We start from the raw sequence: 27176 nt of genomic DNA on the forward strand, positions 1-27176 counted from the left end.
TAAAAATCCAGGACCAGATAAAGATAATTATATATTTGTAGACCCCTATCTTATTTACATATAAATAGCATCATATAATTAGTCTAAAATTTTATAAATTATACACATATAAATAATGGCATTTACAAGTTATATATTGCATACATTTACAGATAATGATTTTAGAATGCTGTTAATTGCATGTGGGTAGCCTCACCATGAAGAGATTTCAAGGGAGTATGGTTTGGATGAGACTAAAATCTACAGGCCTGACATTCAAAAAAAATGCTTGGCTCCTAAATTTATGCATCTATGTCCTAAATTTGTGACCCCTAAATTCAGCCAAACTTAGGAGTCTAACTAGTTGATATTCAGCTTTCGGTGGTCAGCATTTATTTTTATTTTTTAACTGCTCCAGATATTCATTGCCAGGCCACATCTGGGAATCAGCATTGAATATCCAGGGCTAATTATTTAGATGTTAGCCACCAGGTCATATGTAAGTTCTGGCTGATATTCAGCCACTTATGCTGGTCATGGCTAAATATTGGCTAGGACCCACATGATTGCCTGCCCATGTCCCAAACCACACCCTACCCCACCATTTTCTGATCTTCCTTTTCACCCCTGGAGCAGCATACCCCTACCTTAACATCCTCCCTGACACCCCCAGACCTTCACAATCCCCTCCTTTCTGATCCTCCCTTTCCCTCAAAGAAAATATAAAGAGGTCCGACTCTTGTAGGCCCCCACAGGCCTAACTTTGCTGGTCCTTGATGGTCAAGGAGGAAATGGACAAGATCGATGCCCACTCACCCCTGCCTGGCATGGTCTGTTCTTGAAGATGGCTGCTGTGACCTCTAGTGGTAGCCTCACTAGAGGTCGTGGCAGCCATTTTCATGAGCAGGCCGCACAGGGCAGAAGCGAGTGGCATCTTTCCTGCCCGTTTCTCCCTAGACCACTAGGGACCAGCAAAGGGTAGGCCCAGAGTTCAAGGTTTAGGCCGCCTCATTATTTCTTCGGGAGGTGTGGGGGGGGGGGGGGGGGGGAGGCTGCTGTACACACATGCTGCTACCCAGAGGTTAAGTGGGTGCTGGCAGATTCAGACCGGTGTCAAGTTAACCTCACCACATAAAGTTAGGGTAGCAAAAAGGCTGTCTTAACTTTATGCAGTTGCCTAGCTGGTTAGTGGACTGAATATCACCGTTAATCAGCTAGATTAAATCTCTGCCCTAACTTTGCCCCCGGCCCGCCCCTACCTTCACTGGTTAGGTAAAGGCTGTTTAGAGGGGATATTCAATGGCCGTGTCTGGTTAAGTGCTATTGAATATCCCCATTTATCCTCAGATAAGCAATTTAAATGGCCAGGAGCCTCTTCTGGCTGTTTAATTGCTTTGAATATTGGCCATTGAGTGTTCAGTTGAAAATTCATCTCCATTTAAGAGCTTAAAGGTTATGCTTATGAATTTAGCCCTGTAATTCATTTGCCTAAATTAGTGAGCTTAATCCTGAAAGTCAGTATTAGGTGCCCAATGTTTCTTCACCTGAAATCTGCCCCAGTTATCACTCACTTTTTATACTCCTATTAAGAGTTTAGTGAACTTTGGTATAAATGTGGGCACTCAACTCTAGTAAATCTTCAAAGAGGCCAGTTTAGAAGCATAAATCCACTGGATATCGAGCCCAACATGTATATTCCCCTATTTCACTAAAGGAATACACATCTATGGGAGAAAATTCCCACACTGAGATTCACAACCCCAAAAGGAAAAACAGGAAACATTCCACCAAAAACCAAAAAGACTTGTACATAAGACACAATAACATATATTTTCCAGCATAATCAAAACAATTTTTGTTGAAAAAAGTGTATGTCTAAATACCCAAAGAAATATAACTGTGTGGTTTCTTCACAACCATATATGCCAGCCAAAAGAATCAATACCTCCCTTTCTAGACTTCCTACCCAATAATCCACCCAAAACCTTCCTCTTCCCTCCAGTATCCCCCCCCCACTCCAAAATTCCCAAGGTGCACATGTACATCTAAAGACCTTAGCTTAAAGGTTGAACAATGCACTTCAAGTCTTTATGGGGAAGTGCTTCCCATACAGGAGACCATATGGCATGTGATCTGAAATAAATTTCCATAACTTAGGAAAAACATTATTCTTTATTTTTATCATTTATATTCTGCTTAGACTAAAGCAGATTGCAATAAAAACACACAAAATAATAAAACATCCAATATTTCCATTCAATAAATGATAAAGCTGATTTTTCCATTGGGTTATAGTGGGAGGATCTGAGTTTGTCCAGTAATACAAAATAAATTTCGTGGCTGGCAGACAAGCTTTCTGGATTAATCTATATTCCTCCTTACGTAAGAATGGTAGACCTACCATATTGTTGAATAATAAAAGACCCACTTGAAAGAGCAATAGCTGGCCTATAATGACTTTTAAGTAAGAGAGGATATTCTCCCAAAAATATTTAATTGTGCTGCATTACCAAGACATATGAGCTAGATTTTACCTGCCATTTCACACATGCACCTATAGTTTTTTTTAAAAAGTGCTCATTTCAGCCAGGGCTTTTCATGAGGGATTAAGGGAGCCATTTTCCTTAATCTCATGTAGTTTATTACTGCTTCCAAAATGAAACCATGTTAAAATTGCAACCCCAGTACTTAATTGATGGCATTTACACATGTAAATTTGTAAAATGGGGCAGCTACATATTGAAGTGGTACAACTTACATGTGAGTTGTAAAATTGCTGCCAGGTCCTTGTTCATTTTTTCAGTGTGTAGCTTTGAAAACTAGCTGCCTCTATTGAAAGAGCTCTGATTTGTCAGATCTTTTTATAAATTACCATAGGAATTGAGCATCTCTACATTCTTTATAAAATGGGGTTCTTACTTTATGTGGACAAAGTCTTTCAAATATGTTGCACTCACCATTTGATAAAACAAAATTGAAAGAGTTGCTGTGCTCATACCATTATTTCTGTATTTTCATTCCAACTTAATTTTTGCAAATCTTGTCTTCCGTTTTCATTAACTATTGATCTATGATATAGAATTGAAGATGGAACATTAAATTGAAATTTCATGGGAGTCAGTGTGATGAATTGGAGAGTAGGTTCAAGTGGAAACCTCTTCCAACAAACACATAAAACCAGACGACATGGCACCATGTTTCAGCACTTGAAGCACCTGCCTCAGGAGTGTGTAGATGAGGTTTGTAATGAACGCGACAAACTGTGTGAAAAGAGTGCTTTCCAAAAGAAGCTGTTGGAGATTATACTTGCGATTTGCACTGAATTTTATCTGCGCTTTTCACTATTTTTGGAAGAGCCTCCCACTTGATCCTACTCTCTGATTTGTCTTGCTACATCTGTAGGGATTGGTGTTCCTCCACTTCACGTGGCTCCTCTCTTCATGGGAGTCAGTGTAACATCTTTGAGTAAGAGCATTCAGAGATGAGCCAGATTCCAATTTTTATAAAGTGATTTATTTCTGCATTCCTTTTTATTATTTTTAATCTACTGTTGTAATTTTCTGTTTTTTGCAATAATATATCTCTTTATATTTTCTGATGAGCCTAACATTGATGTATAGGCATTACCTGGGAGAAAATCATTGATCTGGGTCCTATGTTTCCCCATCTGTGTTGCTTGTGATCTAGTTCATCATTTTTTGCTCTTCTAATCTCCATTAATTCCCTCTTTTGCTCCCCTAGTTTTTGGAAGAAGCTCAGTAGACTGATGAGCAAAGTCAACCCAGAATCTAATGTGATCCACATCATGGGCTGTTACGTGCTAGGAAACCCAAATGGAGAGAAGGTACAGAATTTGTGAAAGGCTGACACCATTATAGGAGTATAGGCTATCTCCATTCTCCTCTGGCATCTTTTTACAAACCAGTAGCATAGCCAGAATTGAAAATTTATTTTGGGGGAGGGGGGGGAGGGGGGCCCAAAGGTTAGTATTGGTGGGCATTAGGCTCCTCATTGCATTAGGCTCCTCATTTCCTCTGCTTCCCTTTTCTTTTTCCTCCTGCCCCCACCCCCATGGAAAAAAAACATACCTTAGCCGACAGGGATCCCCAAGCTCTACCAGCTGAAGAACTCCAAAAGCACCCCGAGAATGTTGGGTATTATTAGGAAAGGTATGGAAAACAGGTGTGAGGATGTTATAATGCCGTTGTATCGCTCCATGGTGCGACTGCACCTTGAGTATTGTGTTCAATTCTGGTCGCCGCATCTCAAGAAAGATATAGTAGAATTGGAAAAGGTGCAGCGAAGGGCGACTAAAATGATAGCGGGGATGGGACGACTTCCCTATGAAGAAAGACTAAGGAGGCTAGGGCTATTCAGCTTGGAGAAGAGACGGCTGAGGGGAGACATGATAGAGGTATATAAAATGAGTGGAGTGGAACAGGTGGATGTGAAGCATCTGTTCATGCTTTCCAAAAATACTAGGACTAGGGGGCATGCGATTAAACTACAGTGTAGTAAATTGAAAACAAATCGGAGAAAAACTTTCTTCACCCAACATGTAATTAAACTCTGGAATTCATTGCCGGAAAATGTGGTGAAGGCGGTTAGCTTAGCAGAGTTTAAAAAGGGGTTGGACGGTTTCCTAAAGGACAAGTCCATAAACCGCTACTAAACGGACTTGGAAAAATCCAAAATCCCAGGAATAACATGTGTCACGTGACACATGTATAGAATGTTTGTACGTTTGGGAAGCTTGCCAGGTGCCCTTGGCCTGGATTGGCCGCTGTCGTGGACAAGATGCTGGGCTCGATGGACCCTTGGTCTTTTCCCAGTATGGCATTACTTATGTACTTAGTCTGCTAAAGTGCAGCAGTCATGCTCTGTTCTTGTGCATGAACTGAGTATGTTCGTGGTGCTGGCTTCAGTGGTTCATCTTATTGCCAGTATCTGCAGTGCTTTACCTGATTTGGGGAAATTCTGAATTTCTTCATCTGACAGGGCTTGGGGATTCCCATCAGCATACATGATTAGTGCATATGGCTCCTGAGTAAGACTGAGAAAATGTGGATGGGCCTAGGCCAGCCCAGACCTACCTGTAGCTGTGCCTTTGTGCCAAACCAGGTTTTCTGAAATACTCAGGGCAACTGCCCATTCCGTTGCCTCTGGCTCCACCTGACCATATTCCCCCTCCTTATAATCCTAACCTCCCTAAGCTATGAATTATTCTCCTTTTTATTTAATTAAAAACAAAATTGGGGGTGGGCAGGTGGGTATCTTCCAACTGGCACTCATGAGGGTCGGACACACCTGAGGAGAATCCATTGTACTCTTCCCAGACTTAGTCTTCCTATGGCGCTTAAGTACATAAGTATTGCCATACTGGGACAGACCAAAGTTCCATCAAGCCCAGCATCCTGTTTCCAGCAGTGGCCAATCCAGGTCGCAAATCCCTGCAAGATCCCAAAAACGTACAAAAATAAGCAGTAGATTTTCCCCAAGTCCATTTTAATAATGGTCTATGGACTTTTTCTTTAGGAAGCCGTCCAAAGCTTTTTGTAACCCTGCTAAGCTAACCACCTTTACCACATTCTCTGGCAACGAATTCCAGATTTTAATTACACGTTGAGCAAAAACATTTTCTCCAATTTGTTTTAAAATTACTACTTTGTAGCTTCATCGCGTGCCCCCTAGTCCTAGTATTTGGAAAGCGTAAACCGATGCTTCAAGGCTACCCGTTCCGTGCATAAGTACTGCCATACTGGGAAAGACCAAAGGTCCATCGAGTCCAGCATCCTGTTTCCAACAGTGGCCAATCCAGGTCACAGATACCCGGCAAGATCCCAAAAATGTACAAAACATTTTATACTGCTTATCCCAGAAATAGTGCCTTTTCCTGAAGTCTATGGACTTTTCCTTTAGGAAGCCGTCCAAACTTTTTTTAAACTCTGCTAAGCTAACCACCTTTCTGCTAAGCTAACTGCCTTTACCACATTCTCTGGCAACGAATTCCAGAGTTTAATTACACATTGAGTGAAGAAAATTTTTCTCCGATTCGTTTTAAATTTACTACATTGTAGCTTCATCGCATGCCCCCTAGTCCTAGTATTTTTGGAAAGCGTGAACAAACGCTTCACATCTACCCATTCAACTCCACTCATTATTTTATAGACCTCTATCATATCTCCCCTCAGCCGCCTTTTCTCCAAGCTGAAGAGCCCTAGCCTCTTTAGCCTTTCCTCATAGGGAAGTCATCCCATCCCCTTTATCATTTTCGTTGCCCTTCTCTGCACCTTTTCTAATTCCACTATATCTTTTTTTGAGATGTGGCGACCAGAATTGAACACAATATTCGAGGTGCGGTCGCACCATAGAGCGATACAAAGGCATTATAACATCCTCATTTTTGTTTTCCATTCCTTTCCAAATAATACCTAACATTCTATTTGCTTTCTTAGCCACAGCAGCACACTGAACAGAAGGTTTCAACGTATCATCAGCGTCGACACCTAGATCCCTTTCTTGGTCCGTGACTCCTAACGTGGAACCTTGCATGACGTAGCCATAATTCAGGTTCTTCTTTCCAACACACATCACTTTGCACTTGCTCACATTAAACGTCATCTGCCATTTAGATGCCTAGTCTCCCAGTCTCGTAAGGTCCTCTTGTCATTTTTCACAATCCCCTTGCAATTTAACGACTTTGAGTAACTTTTTGTTGTCAGCAAATTTAATTACCTCACTAGTTACTCCCATCTCTAGGTCATTTATAAATATGTTAAGCAGCGGTCCCAGCACAGACCCCTTCAGTTTTTAATCCACAATAGGACAGTACCTCCTATCCCATGACTCTCCAGTTTCCTCAGGAGTCTTTCATGAGGTACTTTGTCAAATGCCTTCTGAAAATCCAGATACACAATATCCACTGGCTCACCTTTATCCACATGTTTGTTCACCCCTTCAAAGATTTGTAATAGATTGGTGAGGCAAGATTTCCCTTCTCTAAATCCATGTTGGCTTTGTCTCATTAATCCATGCTTTTTAAAATACTCTGTAATTTTGTTCTTTATAATAGTCTGTACCATTTTCCCCAGCACCGACATCACTCACCGGTCTATAATTTCCTGGTCCTCTTCTGGAACCTTTTTAAAAAATCGGTGTTACATTGGCCACCCTCCAATCTTCTGGTACCATGCTCAGTTTTAAATATAAATTACATTACTAACAATAGTTCTGCAAATTCATTTTTCAATTCTACCATCTGGTCCAGGAGATTTGCTACTCTTCAGTTTGTCAAACTGCCCTATTACATCCTCCAGATTTATAGAGATTTCATTCAGTTTCTCCAGCTCGTCGGCTTTGAAGACTATTTCTGGCACTGTTATCTCTCCCATGTCTTCCTCAGTGAAGACCGAAGCAAGGAACTCATTTAATCTCTCCGCAATGGCTTTGTCTTCCCTGATTGCCTCTTTTACCCCTCGGTCATCTAGTGGTCCAACCGATTCTTTTGCTGGCTTCCAGCTTTTAATATAACTAAAAAAAAAGTCCCCCTTTGTTTTGCTTATCAGCGCTTTGCATTTGACATTCCTTATGCTGTTTCTTATTTTTCAGTTGGTCCCTTCCATTTTCTGAAGGATTTTCTTTTAGCGCTAATAGCTTCCTTCACCTCACTTTTTAACCATGCTGGCTGTTGTTTGGTCTTCCTTTCTCCTTTTTTAATACGCGGAATATATTTGGCCTGGGCTTCCAGGATGCTGTTTTTGAACAGCATCCATGCCTGATGTAAACTTTTGACCCTCGCAGCCGCTGCTCTATTTTTTTTTCACTGTTCCTGTTCCTCTCATTGTATCATAGTCTTCTTTTTGAAAGTTAAACACTATTGGATTTCCTGTGCATACTTCAAACTAATATCGAATCTGATCATATTATGATCACTGTTATCAAGCAGCCCCAGCACCATTACCTCCCACACCAGATCATGCACTCCAATAAGGACAAGGTCTAGAATTTTTCCTTCTCTTGTCTGCTCCTGTATCAGCTGTTCCATAAAGCAGTTCTTGATTTTGTCAAGGAATTTTACCTCCCTAGCATGCCCTGATGTTATATCGGGGTAATTGAAGTCACCCGTTATTATTGTGTTGCCCAGTTTGTTTGCATCTCTAATTTCCTTTAACATTTCTATATCTGTTCATCTTGGCCAAGCGGACGGTAGTACACTCCTATCACTATCCTTTTCCCCTTTACACGTGGAATTTCAATCCATGGGGATTCCAAGATGTGTTTTGTTTCCTGCAGAATTTTCAATCTATTTGATTTAAGGTCCTTCTTAACATACAATGCTCCCCCTCCACCAATTCAATCCACCCTATCACTACGATATAATTTGTACCCTGGTATGACAGTGTCCCGCTGGTTATCCTCCTTCCACCAGGTCTCAGAGATGCCTATTACATCTAATTTTTCATTCAGTGCAATATACTCTAACGCTCCCATCTTATTTCTTAGGCTTCTGGCATTCGCATATAGACATTTCAAACTGTTTGTTGTTCCTATTTATTTATTTGTTACTTTTGTACCCCACATTTTCCCACCTCTTTGTAGGTTCAATGTGGCTTACATAGTGCCGGAAAGCAGTTGCAGACTCCGGTGTATGCAAATACAAGGTGAAGTTGTGATAGGGTAAGATTCATGTGGTAGGACCACATAGAGGAATCGTTCGATGGGAGAGTTCGGTGATGGCCATTACGAACTTTTGCGTTGTTGTGTCGCAGAGATCAGGCATTTACGTTGGATCTGTAGAGTATGCCTTTTTAAACAGGTGGGTCTTGAGCGTCTTTCTGAAGTGTAGATGGTCGTATATGGTTCAAGTCTTTTGGTAGTGCGTTCCATAGTTGTGTGCTGATGTAGGAAAAACTGGATGTGTAAGTTAATTTGTATTTGAGTCCTTTGCAGCTTGGGTAGTGTAGATTTAGGTACGTTCATGTTGATACGGATGAGTTTCTGGCTGGTAGGTCGATTTAGGTCTGTCATGTAATCTGGTGCTTCACCGTATATGATTTTATGAACCATAGTACAGATTTTGAAGGCAATGTGTTCTTTGATTGGGAGCCAATGTAGTTTTTTGCGAAGGGGTTTTGCGCTTTAAAATTGTGTTTTTCCGAAGATGAGTCTTGCATCCGTGTTTTGTGCGGTCTGATTTCTTTAGGATTTGTTTTTTTGCATCCTGCATAGATTACATTGCAGTAGTCAGCATGGCTCAGTACCATAGATTGTATCAGGTTGTGGAATGTTTCCCTCGGGAAGTATTGTTTCACGCGTTTTGAGTCTCCACATTGAGTATAACATTTTCTTTGTTGTGGATTTTACGTTGCTTTCTAGTGTAATGTTGTGGTCCAGTGTAAAGCCGAGGATTTTCAGGGTGTCTGAGACAGGGAGGGTGTGGTCTGGGGGTGTTGATAGTTGCGGGATTGTCCGTGGTGTATTGGGATGACAGGATAAAGACAGTGAGTTTTTTCTTTATTTAGTTGAAATGCATTTGCCCAAGAGTCCATGGTATCCAAGCCAGTCTTGATTTCGTTAGTGATTTCTGTCAGTGTGGATCTGTAAGGAATGTATATAGTGACATCGTTTGCATAGATAAAAGGGTTAAGACCTTGGTTGGATAAGGCCTTGGCTAGTGGGGTCATCATTAGGTTGAAGAGGATCGGGGATAGCGGTGAGCCTTGTGGTACTCCGCAATCTGTTTTCCACAGTGATATGTTTGATTTTGACTTTACCTGATAGGTTCTTGTGGTTAGGAAACCATTGATCCAGTGAAGTATGTTGCCAGCCAGGGGCGTATCTGCGTGGGGCCTCAGGGGCCTGGGCCCCCGCAGATTTCGCCCTGGACCCCCCTACCGCTGCCAACCCTCCCCCTCCGTTGCTCGCCTACCTTCGCTGGCGGGGGACCCCAACCCCCGCCAGCCGAGGTCCGCGTCCTCCTGCCGCTGCCGGCTGCCTTTGGTCCTTTAATTCTTCCATTGAAGCTGGCGCCGACGAAAGTTTCTTTTGAGTCTGACGTCGCTGCACGTTGTACGTGCAGGACGTCAGACTCAGAAATTGTTTCTGAGTCTGACGTCCTGCACGTACAACGTGCAACGTGCAGCGACGTCAGATTCAAAAGAAACTTTTTCGTCGGCGCCAGCTTCAATGGAAGAATGAAAGGACCAAAGGCAGCCGGCAGCGGCAGGAGGACGCGGACCTCGGCTGGCGGGGGTTGGGGTCCCCCGCCAGCGAAGGTAGGTGAGCAACGGAGGGGGAGGGTTAGCAATGGCAGCGGCTGGGGGGAGGGGGATCGGCAATGGCGGCGGCGGCGGGGGGGGGGGGGGCTATAATGTGCCCCCCCTCTCTGGCCCTGGCCCCCCCTACCGCCGCAGTTCAGATACGCCCCTGTTGCCAGCAATCCCGAAATTTGTCAAGTAATCTTATTATGTTACTAGTAAAAAAGGCCCGTTTCCGAAACCAATGAAACGGGTGCTAGCATGTGGTTTTTTGTGTGTGTGCGTGTATGTGTCACAGAGTTATTTTGTGTGTGTGTGAGGGTGGGGTGTGTGTGCAGGTTGTTGATGTGTGTCTTTTTTTTTTGTTTTGTTTTTTTTTGCTTGGGGGGTTGGGGGATGTGCTGTGCTATGCTGGCAAAGTGGGATGGATTGGTGTGTGGCTTTGAGGGTGTGTGTCTGTTGTATTGTGTGTGTGTGGTTTTGTCTGTCAAGGAGGTTTGTGGAGGGGGGTCTTTCTGTTGGTGAAATGTAAATGTGGTTGTAGGGGGGTCAGCCTTTGCTGAGTGGTGGATTGTTTTTTCCGTTTTTTTTTTTTTGTGTGTGTTGTGCTCAGGCAGCAGTGTTGTTTTAGATGGGCGGAAGGTAGAGGAGCACGTTCTTGTTCTGTCGGTATTTTTTGGCCGTTTCAGGGCTGCTGTAGGGGAACACTGGAAGAGAAATGTGCTGTGGGAAGCGGCGCCGTCTTTTTCCGTTGGGCTGGGGTTCTGGGCATCCTGGAGGTGGGAGACGGCTTGCCTGAGGATGGGGATGGTTGTTTTAAGTTGGCGGAAGGGAGAGGAGCACGGTCTCGGGCCATCAGGTGGTGATCCGGTATGTTCGGTCCATTTCAGGCCGGCTGCAGGGGAATGCTAGAATATGCGCTGCGGGAAGCTGTGCCGTCTTTTTCCGGGTGCTCGGGGAATCCTCGAGGTGGGAGACGGCTTGCCTGAGGCTGGGGATGGTTGGGCACGGCCGCTTTGGCAAAAGGGGAAGAGGAAGGGGGTGGGGAGTTACCTGTAGCTGCATGAGAAAACGGGTATTCTTTGTTTTGTATTATTAGTTTGCATTTCTGTTGAAGAAAGAGTGGATGCCTTTTGAATGATGGAGGTGGCGCGTCGGTGTGCGGTTGTTTTGTTAGTTTGGCAGCCAGTGTCCAGCGATTCCTAGGCAGGGAAGGAGTAGGGAAACACGCTCCGCATGTTTCCCTACTCCTCCCCTTCCTTGGTTGCTGTTTGCTGCTGGCTGGGTCGCGGGTAATCCTTCCAGCTGGGCCGCAGCTTGTCCTGTTCGCCCACGTCCCAGATGGTGATGGGCACGTTGTTTTCCGGCTCCTCTTCCATGTCAAGCGATCCCAAATATAGTCTTTGCTATGGGCCCTCTGGCACTCTTCAGTACTGGCATTAGGCATTTAAAAAATTTCCCCCCCCCCCCCCCCCCCCCCCGGTCTATTTTTGCACATACCCACAGCAGGAATATTCTTCTCTCGTTCCAGCGGTGGTTCTGTGCTCTCCGTGCTGCACAGATAATGAGCCATTCTGCTGGGGAATGCTCCTCTCTTATTGTCACGTAGTTTCCTCTGATTGGTCCGTCTTACGTTGCCTAGTGTTGCCTGGGAACGGTGTTGTGATGGTCCTTTGTGTTTCAGAATGTTGAGGGTGTTTATTCTGATTGGTCCGTCATGCGAGGGCGGGGCAGAGAGACATGGTCAATGTTGTGGCTTCACCACCATGAATCCATGAACCCTTCAGGGAGTGACTGAGTGACTTCAGAACGTTGTCTTCAGAACGTTGAGGGTGAGTTTTATTATAGTAGATGGTTTACCATGTTGAATGCACTAGACATGTCGAATTGATGGAGGAGGATGTTTCCTATTGCTATTTCCTGCTTTAATTTGGTTAGTGGGGTGAGTAGTACTGTTTCTGTGCTGTGTAATGGGTGAAAGCCAGACTGTGATTCGTGTAATATTGAGAATTTGTTTATGTAGTCTGTTTGTTAGTTGTTTGGCTACCATACTTTCCATCAGTTTGACTGACAGCGGGATGGCTGCTCATACATCATGCTCAGTGCTTGCCAGTATTAATTTGCAATCTTTTGTCTGATTTTTTTTAAATTTATTTATTATTTATTTAAGGACACCTGATCTACTACTGTCTCTTTTGCAACCTCACTATCAGGATACCCTATCTTCCCTGTTTTGGTGACATCTTTGAAAGATACCTTATCCCAAACCATACGCTTCTGAAGACTGTCGGCCTTCCCCCAGTTTCTAGTTTAAAAGCTGCTCTATCTCCTTTTTAAATGCTGATGCCAGCAGTCTGGTCCTACCCTGGTTAAGATGGAGCCCATCATTTTGGAGTAGTCTCCCCCTTCCACAGAATGTTGCCCAGTTCCTAACAAATCTAAAACCCTCAACCCTGCACCATTGTCTCATCCACGCATTGAGACTCCGGAGCTTTGCCTGACTCTTGGGCCCTGCGAGTGGAACGGGTAGCACTTCAGAAAATGCTACCCTAGAGGTTCTGAATTTGAGCTTTCTACCTAAGGGCCCATGTGGGTACCAATGACATAGGAAAATGTGGGAGAGAGGTTCTGGAAGCCAAATTTAGGCTAAGACAGCTGGCTCCTCCCCAGCAGTATCCAGGTGACTCGGGAGGTCCGCCACCTTCGCACCAGACAGGTAAGTCACCAGTCGATAACCTCATGTCCACCAGCCATCCAGCTATCTATATGCCTAATGATCGAATCACCAACTACAATAGCTGTCCTAACCCTTCCCTCCTGGGCAGAACTTGGAGACGTATCCTCAATGCGAGAGGCTAGTACATCCCCTGGTGGGCAGGTCCTGGCTACAGGAGTACTTCCTACTTCACCAGGGTGATGCTCTCCTTCTAGGAGACCTCTGTCCTCCAGGGCAGCACAGAGGCTGTCAGACTGGAGGTGGGACTTCCCTACAACATCCCTGTGGGTCTCCTCTATGTATCTCTCTGTCTCCCTCAGCTCCACCAACTCTGCTACTCTAGCCTCAAGAGAACAGGACCCATTCTCTGAGAGCTAGGAGCTTTTTGCATCGGGCATACACATATAACTGCTCACCAACTGGGAGATAATTATACATGCGACACTCAGTGCAAAAGACTGGATAACACCCCTCTCGTTGCTAGACTGCTGACTCCATCTTAGTATTTTTGTTTTTCAGTAATTTAAAACTTGCTAAAGTATTAAGGATATTAGCCTATTCCATATCATCAAGCAGATCAGTCCATAGACTGGTGGGTTGTGTCCATCTACCAGCAGGTGGAGATAGAGAGCAATCTTTTGCCTCTCTATATGTGGTCCTCAGTATTCTCTCTATCTAGCAGGTGTGGGGTCACACGCAGCAGCTCTGGCTTGGTCTCCACGCCTATTTACTTAGGCTTTGTTGAGTACCTGAGGTTGAGAGCTCTTCGTGAGCAAGTGCAAACCTGATGGTGCCAGGTCCCTCCTTTTCTCCTCCCTCCCGCTGGCTCCGTTAAAAAAAAAAACAATCTTGAAGCAGAAAAGATTTTACTTGCAGCTGCTCACTGGGATACAATTCGTTGCAGCTTGGAGCAAGAAGCAGGTAATTTTACCTTTTCCTAGCGGGCAGGGGGTTCCCCAAACGTTTCCCTCGTGGATCATGGCGTCAGAGGGTAAGGGCGTGAAAAAGCACTCCCCGGACCGCGATCGCGCAGCTAGTGGGGAGGCGCAGGGATCGGAGGCAGAGAAGCCCTTTTTGGACGCCCTTCCGGACTTTGCTGATTTAGCCAGTTTTTCCTCCGCTGGGGCGTTGGCGGCCTTTCCCGCCTTAGGCGCCCATCCCCCTATGTCCGCCCTTCCGACATCGGCTGCCCAGGCAGCTCGGATGGCCTCTGGTATGGCCACCTTTGAGTTTGGGCGGCGGTAAGAAGATGGCAAAGTTTAAGCGCCATGCTTCCCGTGCGGCTCTTTTGCGGAGTGACTGGCCGGACACCATTTTGGATGTGCAGCGCTCCTCTCCTCTGCTCTATGGAGTGGAGGTTGAGAGTTCTTCTAGGGCTGTGGCCCAGGTTGCAGAGGTGCACAAACTCCCGAATTTATTTTGTTGCTGCATCAGGCCTTTCAACTGTAAAACGCTGCTCCTGCTCCCCTGTCAGATATGGGGGAAGAGGCTTTCCTGATCAAGTGCCCTCGGGTGGACCTTCAGGTCTTGGGGGACTCTGTCTCCTCTGATGTAGATGAGGGCAGCGTTTCTGAGTTCTCCCAAAGGTCCCTTGGGGATTCTTTGGAGGAGGCTGATCCTCGCCCTGATGGGGAAGATGACCCCTCTGCAGCGCGGCTTTTTCGCTCAGAGGAATTGCCTAACCTGTTCAGGCTATGAGCATCTTGAGTATTTCCTCTCTGGAGGAAGGCCCTCCTTCAGCCTCGGCGGGTTCCGCTATTATGTTGGGAACCAAGCGCCCTTTCAGGACCTTCCACATCCATGAAGCCATGAAAACTCTTTCGGCTCAATGGGATTCTTCAGAGGCGAACCTCAAGGTAGCCAGGGTCATGACTCATCTGTACCCTCTGCCAGAGGGTGAACAGGAGGCCTTGCGCTGGCCGGCAGTGGACTCTCTAATCACTGCTGTGACAAAATAGACGGCTTTGCCGGTGGAAGGTGGCTCTGCCCTTAAGGATTCACAGGACAGGAAATTGGAAGCGGCCTTAAAGTTAGCCTTTGAAGCGGCCGCCTTGAGTTTGCAGGCCTCGGTTTGCGGGTCCTATGTGGCCAGGGCATGCTTGACGGTGGTGCAGCGGGCCTCCCCCTCGGATCCTTCCTTGAGGGCGGATTGGCCGGTCCTGGAGTCGGGCTTGGCTTACTTGGCAGACTTGCTGTATGATGTTTTCAGAGCCTCGGCTAAAGGTATGTCTCAGACAGTCTCTGCCCGTCGATGGCTATGGCTTAACATTGGTCAGCTGGCCATGCCTCCAAATCCCGCTTAGCCAAGTTGCCTTTTAAGGGCAAGCTGCTCTTCGGGGATGAGCTGGACAAGATCGTGACGGATCTCGGCAGTTCTAAAGGCGAGAGGTTGCCGGAGGTCAAGGCAAGGGCCAACAGTGCTTGCCCTGGTTCCTCTAAGGGCCGTTTTCAAGAAGCCCATCGGTATCGCCCGGGCAAGTCAGGCTCCTCCTCCTCCTTCAAACAGAGGTTCTCCCTGAAGCAGCATTCCTTTCGCAGAGACCGTCGCTCAGGAGGTTCTTCCTCCGATCCTCCCCCAGGGTCTCTTACCCAATGACGGGGCCCTGGTCCATGGCCCAGAGCAGATAGGAGGAAAGCTGTCCTCTTTTCTGGGCGAGTGGACCAGGGTAACTTCAGACGCTTGGGTTCTAGAAGTCATCAGAGACGGCTACAAGTTGGAGTTCTACCGGCCCCTGAGAGACGGGTTCGTGAACTCTCCCTGCAAGTCTCCCCTCAATGTGGCAGCAGTTCAGCAGACTCTGGACAACTTGCTCCGCCTTGGAGCGGTGGTCCCAGTGCCCGTAGAGCAGCGTGGCACAGGACGTTACTCCATTTACCTTGTGGTGCCAAAGAAAGGAGGCTCTTCTCGGTCTATTCTCGACCTCAAGGGAGTCAATCGGGCCTTGCGAATGCGGCATTTCCGTATGGAGACTCTCCGCTCCGTGATTGCTGCGGTACAAGAAGGAGAATTGCTGGCATCCTTGGACATCAAGGAAGCTTATCTGCGCATTCCCATCTGGCCGCCTCATCAGTGCTTCCTGCGCTTTGCAGTGCTGGGCCGGCACTTCCAGTTCAGAGCCCTCCCGTTCGGGTTGGCTACGGCTCTGCGGACCTTCTCCAAAGTGATGGTGGTCATTGCGGCTTATTTCCGCAAGGAAGGAGTGCAAGTCCATCCCTACCTGGATGACTGGCTGATTCGAGCTCCCTCCTTTGCGGAGTGTGGGAGAGCGACGGACAGGGTTATTGCTCTTCTGAGCTCCCTGGGATGGATCATCAACCGGAAGAAAAGTCACCTGCGCCCGACTCAGTCCCTGGAGTATCTGGGTGTTCACACCCAAGTGGACAGTGTTCCTGCCAGACAACCGAAGCCTCAAGCTTCAGGCCCAGGTGGGCCGGTTCCTAGCCTCCTCAGCTCCTCGGGCTTGGGATTATATGCAACTGTTGGGCTCCCTGACGGCCACGATGGAGGTAGTGCCCTGGGCCAGGACCCATATGAGACCACTACAGCACTCTCTGCTGCGGCGCTGGACTCCGGTTTCGGAGGATTACGCAGGTCGCCTTCCCCTGGACCTGGCGGTGAGAAGGGCGTTAAGTTGGTGGCTGATGTCAGACAAGTTGTCAGCCGGTATGCCTCTCATGTCCCCAGAGTGGATTGTCGTTACGACGGACGCCTGCTTGACAGGCTGGGGAGCCCACTGCCTGGGAAGGTCAGCGCAGGGGATATGGTTGCTGGCGGAGGCGAAGTGGTCCATCAATCTCTTGGAACTTCGGGCCATTCGGTTGGCGCTTCAAGCATTTCTTCAGGTACTGATACTGAGGCCAGTTCGAATCCTGTCGGACAATGCCACGGCTGTGGCCTTTGTCAATCGCCAGGGAGGTACCAGGAGCGCCCCCCTAGCCAGGGAGGCCATGAAGTTATGCCAGTCGACAAAGGCGAATCTGGACCAGCTGTTGGGCTCCCATTGCGGGTGTCCTGAATGTCGAGGCGGACTTTCTCAGTCGCCATACCTTGGATCCCAGAGAGTGGCAACTGTCTGCTCAGGTGTTCATGGAGATCACGAAGCGCTGGGGCATGCCGACCTTGGATCTGATGGCGACCTCAGCCATTTGCCAAGTGCCGCGGTTCTTCAGCAGAGGATCTTTGTTGATCTTTGGGGGTCGATGCTCTTCTCCAGCAGTGGCCGGTACAGGAGCTTCTCTACGTGTTCCCGCCTTGGCCTATGCTGGGCAGAATTCTCGGCCGGGTGGCGAAACACCGGGTAGTCCTGGTGGGTCCAGACTGACCCAGACGCCCTTGGTATGCGGACCTGATCCGGCTTTCCATAGACAGTCCTTTGCAGCTTCCAGTGGAGCGGGGCCTCTTACATCAGGGTCCCGTGGTGATGGAGGATCTCTCCCCCTTTGGTCTTATGGCCTGGCTCTTGAGCGGAAGCGGCTGAAGAAGAAGGGCTTCTCGGACAAGGTCATCGCCACTATGCTGAGAGCACAGAAGCGCTCTACTTCTACTAGGTACGCCAGGGTATGTCGTACCTTTGTATCATGGTGCGAGACAGGATCCATGTCGCCCTTCACGGCACCAATTGCTTCAGTGTTGGCGTTCCTGCAAGAAGGTCTGGAGAAGGGCCTGTCGCTCAGCTCTCTTAAGGTCCAAGTAGCGGCTCTAGCTTGCTTCAGGAGTCGCCTGAAGAGTGCTTCCCTGGCTTCTCAGCTAGATGTGGTGCGTTCTCTCAAAGGGGTTAATCACCTATGCCCTCCTCTGCACTCGATAGTGCCTACGTGGAATCTCAATCTGGTGCTGCGGGCCTTGCAGAAGCCGCCCTTTGAGCCATTATCGCGGCTGTCTCTGAAGGACCCGACGTTGAAAGCGGTCTTTTTGGTGGCAATCGCTTTAGCCATGAGGGTTTCCGAGCTAAAGGCACTCTTGTGTAGAGAGCCGTTCCTGCAGTTCACGGAGGCAGGAGTGTCTATTCGCCCAGCGCCTTCCTTCCTGCCCAAGATTGTTTCTCGCTTCCATGTGAATCAGCAGCTTTGTCTACCCTCCTTCCTTAGGGAGGATTATCCAGAGGAGTATCGTGCTCTCAGATGCCTGGATGTTAGACGAGTTATCATCAGATTCTTGGAAGTGGCCAACGATTTCCAGAAGTCAGATCACCTGTTCATGCTGTTCGCGGGTCCCCGTAGGGGTCTGCAGTTATCTAAGCCTACCGTGGCACATTGGGTCAAGGAAACGATTGCGGCGGCTTATGTGGCCGCAGGGAAGGTGCTGCCTATCCAGCTGAAGGCTCATGTTACTAGAGCACAGGCGGCTTCGATGGCAGAGTCCAGATCCGTTTCCTTGGAGGAGATTGCAGATCGGCAACTTGGGCGTCGGCTCATACCTTCTCACAGCATTATCGCTTGGACGTGGCAGCACATGCCGAGGCCCAGTTTGGCGCTTCAGTGTTGCGTTCTGGGATTTCCATGTCCCGCCCTGGGTGAGTACTGCTTGGGTACATCCCTCCAGTCTATGGATTGATCTGCTTGATGATATGGAAGGTAAAATTATGTATCATACCTGATAATTTTCTTTCCATTAATCATAGCAGATCAATCCATAGTCCCTCCCAGATATCTGTACTGTTTGTTCTAGTTCAGTTATATTTCAGGTTCAAGTTTAGACTTCAGTTCCTGTTCAGGAGGACTTCAAGTTCAAGTTCTTCCACTTGGATTTCCCTGGAGTTAGGACGACTTTGTGTTACAGTGAGCTGCTACTTCTTTCCTCCCGTTTCGACGGTGGTTGGATTCATAACTAAATTATGCCAGTGCTCCCTCCCGCTTCGTGCGGTAGTAGGGTAGCTTTGTTTCCCTCTCGCTTTGGCGGTGATGGGTTAAGCCAGCTCCTCCCGCAGTTGCGGTAGCAGGACATGCCAGTTCCCCCTGCGTCGGCGGGAGTGGGTGCCCCCCCCCCCCCCCCCCCGCTTCAGCGGTGGTTGGGTGGCGGACTGTCCCTTTCTGGGTGTAATTCTCTATGTTTGGTGATTCCTGCGGATGGAGCTTTGATATTGACTATACTGAGGATTTCCTGGTAGCACATGACCACATATAGAGAGGCAAAAGATTGCTCTCTATCTCCACCTGCTGTTAGATGGACACAACCCACCAGTCTATGGATTGATCTGCTATGATTAATGGAAAGAAAATTATCAGGTATGATACTTAATTTTACCATATAAAAATGTCTTTTAGTTTGTATGGTATATTGTGTGATTTATTTAGTGTTTCCTTCTTAGATGGTAATGAAATGTATTTATAGGTCATTAAGAGTACTCCTTGCTTGTTATCCTAATTACAATAACTGACTATAAATGAAGAGACGTCCTAGGGGTGGGCAGGTGTTGGGGAAGGTGGGTGGGAAGACAAAACTAGATCCTGCAGTGCCTGCTAGAGTCTGTTAATGCTGTGGTACAAAGTTCAAGTTTTAAAACTAAGGGGAAAAGATTATGGAGATTAGTTAATAAAATTTGCTTTTTTTATATTTTTATTCTGCCTATCCCTAAGCTACAATTCCTCCTTTTAACCCCAATCTTTGTTCCCAAAGCACAAAGCAAAATAGTGTTTTCTTACTAGAGAAATGTCCTCATCTCAGAACTTCTCAGAAATAAAGTTCAGTGGGACCTTTCCTCTTTATATGGTTTTGAATCAGAGAAATGTCTTCTTCTCTCAGAACTTCTCAAAGCTTGAGGAGCATGAGGTTCTTTCTTTGGATGCATAGTGATGTGGTAATTTGGTGCTCTCTGTATTATGCCGAAAGTTTTGAAGGGTAAAACCCCCACCACCATCATAGACCTTTATGCTGCGAAGGCCCCTAGAACCGCTAAAGATGGCAGGGGCTCGAGTGCCAGCAGCTCACCAAGTAGTGGCTGGGATTCTGAACCCTTACATATGAATTCAGCAGATTTTGAGCATACTTGAGCAACTGTTTTGGGAAAAATTCAGCAAAGGAAGACATTGCTATTAGTGGCGCACCTGGACGCTAAGCTGATGGACCTGACTACACGGCTGGAAACTGTGGAGGTGATGGTGAGACATTGCGAATGACCAGGTGGAGAGCCATCAAAAGTGCAATCAGACTTGCTTCTCGATTAGAGAACTTAATTGACCAGGTGGAGAATTTGGAAAATCAACAGCACAACTAATTTGCGCATTTGTGGGTGTACTGGGGGGCCACCAAGGTAGGGACACTCTTACCTATGTGCAGCGCCTGCTAAGCACATGTGTTCCGCATGAGTTGGCCATCCTTTCTTATGAGCTCAAGCAGGCCCACCATGAGTTACGTCTGCATCTGGACCCTGCTATGCTGCCAAGAGGTTTGATTGTGCAGCTGCATCGATATACGAAGGTGGACTGGGTTCTGCACCAAGCACAGCAAAAGAAAGTGGTCAGATATGACTTTACTGCTGTGCGTGGTTTTCCTGATCTGAGTCTGGAGACTGTGCAGAAATGGAGTGAACTTTGGCGGTATAAGCTAGATTTTCAGAATAAAGGCTACTAGGCTGGCCTATGGTATCCTGCTTGGTTGCTTGTGACTGTACAAGGCGTAAAAAATTTTCAAAACCCCAAAAGACCAAAGCATTGCTTCAGACCTTGATGAATTCAGGAGAGGGGCTTTTAAATTCTTCTCCTGCTTCTTCAGGCCTAGGGGACAGAGCCCTTCTTCCCCGTCAGACTGTGCATATTGATCCACCCCTGGAGGCTCAACCTTCTCGTAATCCTCCTGCAATTGTATCACTGCAGGACCATGCTGATTCATCTTTAGTTCGAGAGGGGTGGCAGGATGATGATTTCTCTGCCTCCTGGGTGACCACTGGAGGACTGGATGCTGGTTGTGGAACCTGAGTAGAACTGTATATCACTGCTGGTTGTTTTGATCTCCATGATATGCAGAGATGGTTACTGAGGGACATGTTCCTGGACTTGCCTGATTTCATATGGTTTCATTTGTAGTATGTTTGAGGAGAGTGCATGTATGTTGAAATGATTGTGGTTGGGGGTAGGGGGAGAATGGGGAGTTTTGGAATTTGGGATGGTTGGTAGTGAGGCTTTTGGAGACTGTGCAACTAGTGGTAACAATTGGGTTGCTTTTGTTTTGTTTTTTTGTATTGGGTTTGGTACTGGTATGCCTGGATCTTGGATTGGGGCTAGAGGCTGGGCTGGCCCTGTCTGAGGACTCCAGTTATGGTCTTGTGGTCTTGTTTTTGTGTTTTGCATGTTATTTGCTGTTCTTGGATACTGACTAGCAGGTGTGTTTCTTATAATATGGGAAAGATATAATCTCCCATTAAATGCCAGAAAATACTTCAAGCCTTGAATCGGGGGAAGGCATCTATAACCTTTCTCCAAAAAACTCACTTGGATGCTTCTGAGCATGCTAAACTCAAGTGATGGTGGATAGCACAGTATATTGAGTCCCTTATGGTTAGTAAGAAAGCGGGGGTTCTTATCATAAGCACATAAGCACTGCCACGCTGGGAAAAAACCTAAGGTCCATCAAGCCCAGCACTCTGTCTCCAACAGCGGCCAATCCAGGACCCAAGAACCTGGCCTAAAACCCAAAATTTAATAACGATCAATGGACTTTTCCTTCAGAAATCTGTCCAGACCCCCTTTAAACTCAGCAAGGCCAGCTGCCGTCACTACCTTCTCCGGCAATGAGTTCCAGAGTCTAACTATGCGCTGAGTAAAGAAAAACTTTCTCCGATTTGTTTTAAACCTACCACATTCTAATTTCATCTTGTGTCCCCTGGTTCTATTATTGTTAGAAAGCGTAAACAAACGCTTCACATCTGTCCGCTCTATCCCGCTCATTATTTTGTAAACCTCTATCATATCACCTCTCAGCCGCCTTCTCTTCAGGCTAAAAAGTCCTAGTCTGACCCTTTTTCGGAAGGGTCTTTTGGTGGATGTTCAGCAGGTGATTACTGATTCCACAGTCTACTATATTATAGCTCTGGTTATCATAGGAGGTAGTTCCTTTGTTCTTTGTAATATGTATGCCCCTAATGTTTATAGCAAACCTTTTTTTTTTTTTTTTTTGCTGTTATTTGGAGGGAACTTCATAAATGGGAGGATACACCCTTAATTATGGGGAGATTTTAATAGGGTGGCGGATCCTGCTCATGACAAGACTTTTAATCCTCATTCTGAGGCAGTTGATATTACTAAAGGGATTCCTCTCTTATGCGATTCTCTTGATTTTGCTCGATGCTTGGCAGGTACTACATCCTCTTCTGCTTGACTTCACTCATTTGTCGAGGGCCCATAGTTCCCATTGTCACCTAGACTATCTTTTAGTGTTGCGTTCCTTATTTTCTAGGGTAGGATCTGCCGATTATTAGGGACAATTGAGATTTCTGACCACGCTATGGTATGGGTCACCCTTGAAATGAGGCCTTGTCAGGGATTGGGCACAGGCAGGTATTTTCCCTTGGATCTTTACACAGATACATCCATTGGATAATTGTTGCTCAGTAAATGAAAGGATTATACTCAGAATAAATCCACTCACCAGTCTGATCCTTTTCTGTTCTGAGACTGCTAAAGCAGTCTTGTGGTGAAATCATTGCTTATGCTTGTCATAAACGGAGGATAGGGAAATTCTTCATCTAGAGTCCACTTTGCAGCATTTATGGAGAGCTTGAAGGGTTCACCCCACTTCTCATCTGGAAACTCATCTATTGGTGACTCAGATGGCTCTGAACGAACTCCTGCATCAGTTAAATCAACTAAGTATCATCGGTATCAATTATATCACTTTAGGCATAAGCCAGGGCACCTCCTAGCTTGGTTGGTGTGACAGTGGCAGAGGCCAGCATGGGTATTCTTCTGCAGGAGGGCGATCATTTACTTCATTCAGATGCAGATATTGCTCAGGCATTTCGTTCGTTTTTTGTGTGTCTTTACACTGGGGATAGGGAGGTTGACCAAGATAGGCTTATTTGGCAGATCGGGATTACCTTCTTTCACAGATCAGGACTATCAGAATGTCTCTATAGTGGAGGAGGAAGCATCTTTGGCCAGTAGGCAGTATGGGCTGGGTAAAGCTCCTGGGCCCAACATATTTCAGGTGGAATTTTATAAGCTTTTAGGAGAACAAATTCTTTGTCCCTTCATGGCCCATTTTAATGCCACTATTGAGTCTCGGCATCTCCCAGGCATACTAGGTCTAGCGCACATTGTTGTTCAGCATAAGGCAAGTAAAGATCCTACAAAAGTGGAGTTGTATCAACTGATTTCTTTGATTTGTGTAGAAATTAAACTACTTACTAAGGTGTTACTAATTTGTCTGGCTCCCTCTTTGCCTCCTGTAATTTCTTCCCCTCAGACTGGCTTTATACATGGGCGATACACTACCAAAAATCTTCAGCTGATTCTGGCCTTCTTAGAGGAAGCAAGAGCCTGCTTGACACCTTCTCTGCTTGTCAGTTTTGATGCAGAGAAGGCATTCAATCAGGTGAATTGGCAGTTCCTTCTTGGGGGTCCTTGATCAATATGGTCTACAGGGTGGTTTCACGATGCTATCCACACACTTTATCATGACCCTCAGGCTTTTATCATGGTAAGTAGCTCCTGTAGTGATATTTTTTTTCCAGTTCAGAGGCACGCGGCAGGGCTGTCCCCTGTCGCTGCTTCTGTTTGCTTTTGGTTTGGATCCCTTGTTACGTGAGTTGCTGGGTAACCCCGAGATCCGGGAAGCCCGCCTTTGTCCTTATGAATTCAAAATCGCCGCATTTGCAAATGATTTGCTTGTCCATTTAGTGGAACCCCAGCAGTCCCTTCCATCTTTATTGGAAAGGTTTTTTTTTTACGGTGTTTGGTGCTTTTTCAGGCTTCCAACTTAATATGCAGAAGTCAGAAGCCTTGGCCACTTGTCTTCTTTTACGTCGAAATTGGGGAGAAGAGTTTCCTCTGCACTGGGCTTTGGGTAGCTTTGTTTACCTAGGCATTCAGCTCCCTGTTGAGATTGTGTGTGGGTTGCCCAAGGGTTGCCCATCTGCATCTTAATTTCCTTTTGCATGCCCCTGTGTCCGAACTTCCAATCGCCATGAGAAACCGTGTACTAGTGAAGCTTTTACGAGCAGTATGGCAGACATCGTTGCTTCATTTGGGCCACTCTGCTAAGAGTACAGATCTCTTATCTATTGTAGGGAATCCAGCTTTTCCTCCTGGGATGGGCGGGGGTCCTTTCCATTCCTGGGCTTTTTGTGGTCATAACCTGCTTCACCATATTCTGAAAGAGGATGGGTCCTTAAACTCCTTGTAAGATTTATCGAGGGGGATGAATATTCATGACCTGACTGTATTTGCTTATTATCAACTGACTCATTATGTTGCTCCTTTGTGTAGGTTGGGATTTGTGAACAGCACAGCTGCCAAATTGTATGATATTTTAAAGACTGATGTACCTGATCCTCTGTCCCTTGTTGAGTTCCACCAACGCTTCAGGATCTCTTTCCTCTAGTGGATTACTCTCTGGTGACTCAAAACTGGGTTCGTGAGTTGGGTCTCGGTTTCACGAACTCAGAATTTATAACTTTAAGTTGTCACCTTTCATTACTTGTAGTGCTGCCTTGCAAGAATGTCATTTTTGGGTGCTTACCAGAGTATTTCTCTCTGGATCATGCTCACTATGCAGACCTTTTGTCATCTCACTGTCTGAAATGCCAGACCACAGTGGGCACATTGGCACATGCTTTTTCAAGTTGTCCAGCTATACAAGATTTTTGGTCCCAGCTAGTCCATTACTTGGGTGTCTTATTAGGGCGGTCTCTCCTCCTTTTTCTGGATAGTATGTTATTTGGTTGGTTTATTGTTCCTAGCCTTTCAACTAGGAGGCTAGGCTAAGGCTGGTCTTATTGGCCAGAAATTATTTTACAATGCTGGACCTCTCCTTCTCTGCAACATTCTGGCATTATAGAAATTTGGTCCATCTATTCATGACCTTAAAAGAAGTGATCTTAGCAGGAGAAATGCTTTCCATTTTGGCTAAGCTGGCGCTATCGGCATTTTAGGGGACCATCCTTGAGACAGCCAGGATTGGGCAAAACATGATCGTGTTGGATGCAGGTCCTCTTCATCTGACAAACCCAAAATCTTTAAGATGACTGCTGGCTATAAATGTTCAATGTTAAAGCACTGACAGTTTTTGAGCCTGTTTAAAGATAATACTTAGATACTTTTTTCTCTTTTCTTCTTTTCTTTAAGTCATTTTTATTCATGACACCAATGAGAAGGCGGGTGCTGTAAGTTCTCACAGCCATTGAACTTTGAAGTCGACCAGTGAGTTGCACCGCTGAGGTGTCCAGATTAAATTATTATAATTGTATTGTTGATGGTAGGACATATTTGGATTATTATGGGCTTAAAAGAAGTACTACATTCTAAATGTTCTTATAAACGAAAAAACAGGTTTTTAGACATTTGGGAGTCTTATTTGCAGTCCGTGCCCCATAGAGTTTGCAGCATGATTGTTAACCAATTGTATTGCTGTTCCTTGTTCCCCTCCCCCCAAAAAAGAAACTCCTTCCAACCATTGGGATGGGAGCAGGTTGGGTTTGAGAGGTGGGAGGATGTAGACTGGTTTAGTTGGTTTAGTTGGTTTACCTGGTTTAGTTGGGTAAAAATTGTTAGCTGATGGCTCATTGTACCTTGTGTTTGCTTTGTTTGTTCTTTTTGCTAACATCTATAAAATGTTCAAACCATGTTAGCTCATGATGTGCATTGCTTAGCATGAACACAATCTCTTATTAATAAAAAGCCAAAGACTGAAGTTGGCTTAACAGACATCTTGGAGTGATTTGTTATAAAGTATTATATGTTGCATCATGCCAGAAGAAGTTATGGCAGAATAACTATCATTATGGGGGTCATTTTAGAATGGTATTCATGTGTGTAAAGCTGGTTTAACACATGGAAAAGGCCTTTTGTAACATTTCATGGCTAATTACACATGCTGACAAGATAGCATGCACTAAGCATAGAGATTGTCAGGGGCATGGCTTGGATGGAGCTGGGGCAGAGTTGTGATGTAATGTGCGCATTGATATTGGGGCTGGTTCTGGGAGCCTAGTTTATAACAATACATGGGCACATATGTTCTCTTTATAAAATGCTCTTTTTTTGGACTTCCCACATAATGAGTACAATATTTTTGATGACTTCTGCAGATAAAATTGTTTTAATATTTTAAGAATAGGATTGGTGGGAACTTCCAGATAAGCAATGTTGCTGAAATATTAGCTCCTGGGTCACCCTTGATGAATTGACAAAATTAGCTGCGATACAGACCTTCACCTACCTCCAGCATTATAAACCAGCTAACCAGGATACTGTTTTTAAGGCCGCTGGGGTGCAGATGGAATTGGATGGCATCAAAACTAGCAAGCAAGGAGAAGGAGAAAAGCTACAGAGGAGGTCCTAAAATGGCAGAGAGAAGCACACTTCCTCACCTACAGCGGACTCGGAGTCGGTAGCTGAAATAGCGGCAGAGGTGTGAGCAGCCATGGAGTATTAATTTGGAAAGCAAATTCAACTCATTTTAGATAAGTTGGAATTAATGGAAAATTGATTCACTACCCTAACGAAAGAGCTCCAAATAGTGTAGCAAAGAATGGGGGCAGTCAAATCCACAATGCAACAGTCATCCCAGGAAACCAAGCAGCTGCAGGAGACAGTTACCAAGTTGGAGGAGGAGGTGGTTGAATTGGAAAGCCACTCCATAGAAATAATATATGGTTAGTTGGCCTCTCTGAAACATTGAAAGACGCTGAATTGAGGAGTTTTCTGGAAACATGGTTTCCTTTTACTTTGCAACTGCAGAACACTGTGGGTCCCTTAAGGATTGAGTGCTATCGCCTGTTGCCCCCTGCAGGCAGACTTGAGTGGGGTACATCCATGGGAAAGGTTCACAGTAAGCTGGTGTGGACCACTCCCAGAGACAGACAGGATTCCCCTGGCATTTCAATTCTATGAAAACACTTTACAAGGCATACTCATCCAAGATAAAAGAATGGCTATGTTTAATTCCAGTCAGTCATTATAATTCCCTTGATGTGAACTGCATCATCTTTACACAGTAGGTAATATTTTCTGAATTCATGTCTTGATGTTGTGGCCCTGCACTGTTCAGTTTACTTTCACAAATTGTAGCC

At 45.9% G+C, this 27176-nt stretch overlaps 1 protein-coding gene across 1 annotated transcript in view; it reads left to right on the forward strand.

Moving 5' to 3' along the window:
- The window catches only part of NSMF (NMDA receptor synaptonuclear signaling and neuronal migration factor), a 742397-nt gene that overhangs the window by 663560 nt on the left and 51661 nt on the right, over positions 1–27176 (forward strand). Inside the window, exon 13 of the mRNA XM_030206612.1 lies at positions 3721–3823. Coding sequence (XP_030062472.1) covers positions 3721–3823 — 103 coding nt within the window. The remainder of the gene's footprint in view (positions 1–3720; positions 3824–27176) is intronic.

The sequence above is a fragment of the Microcaecilia unicolor genome, chromosome 6 (genome assembly GCF_901765095.1).
Source record: "Microcaecilia unicolor chromosome 6, aMicUni1.1, whole genome shotgun sequence".
Taxonomy (NCBI): Eukaryota; Metazoa; Chordata; class Amphibia; order Gymnophiona; family Siphonopidae; genus Microcaecilia; species Microcaecilia unicolor.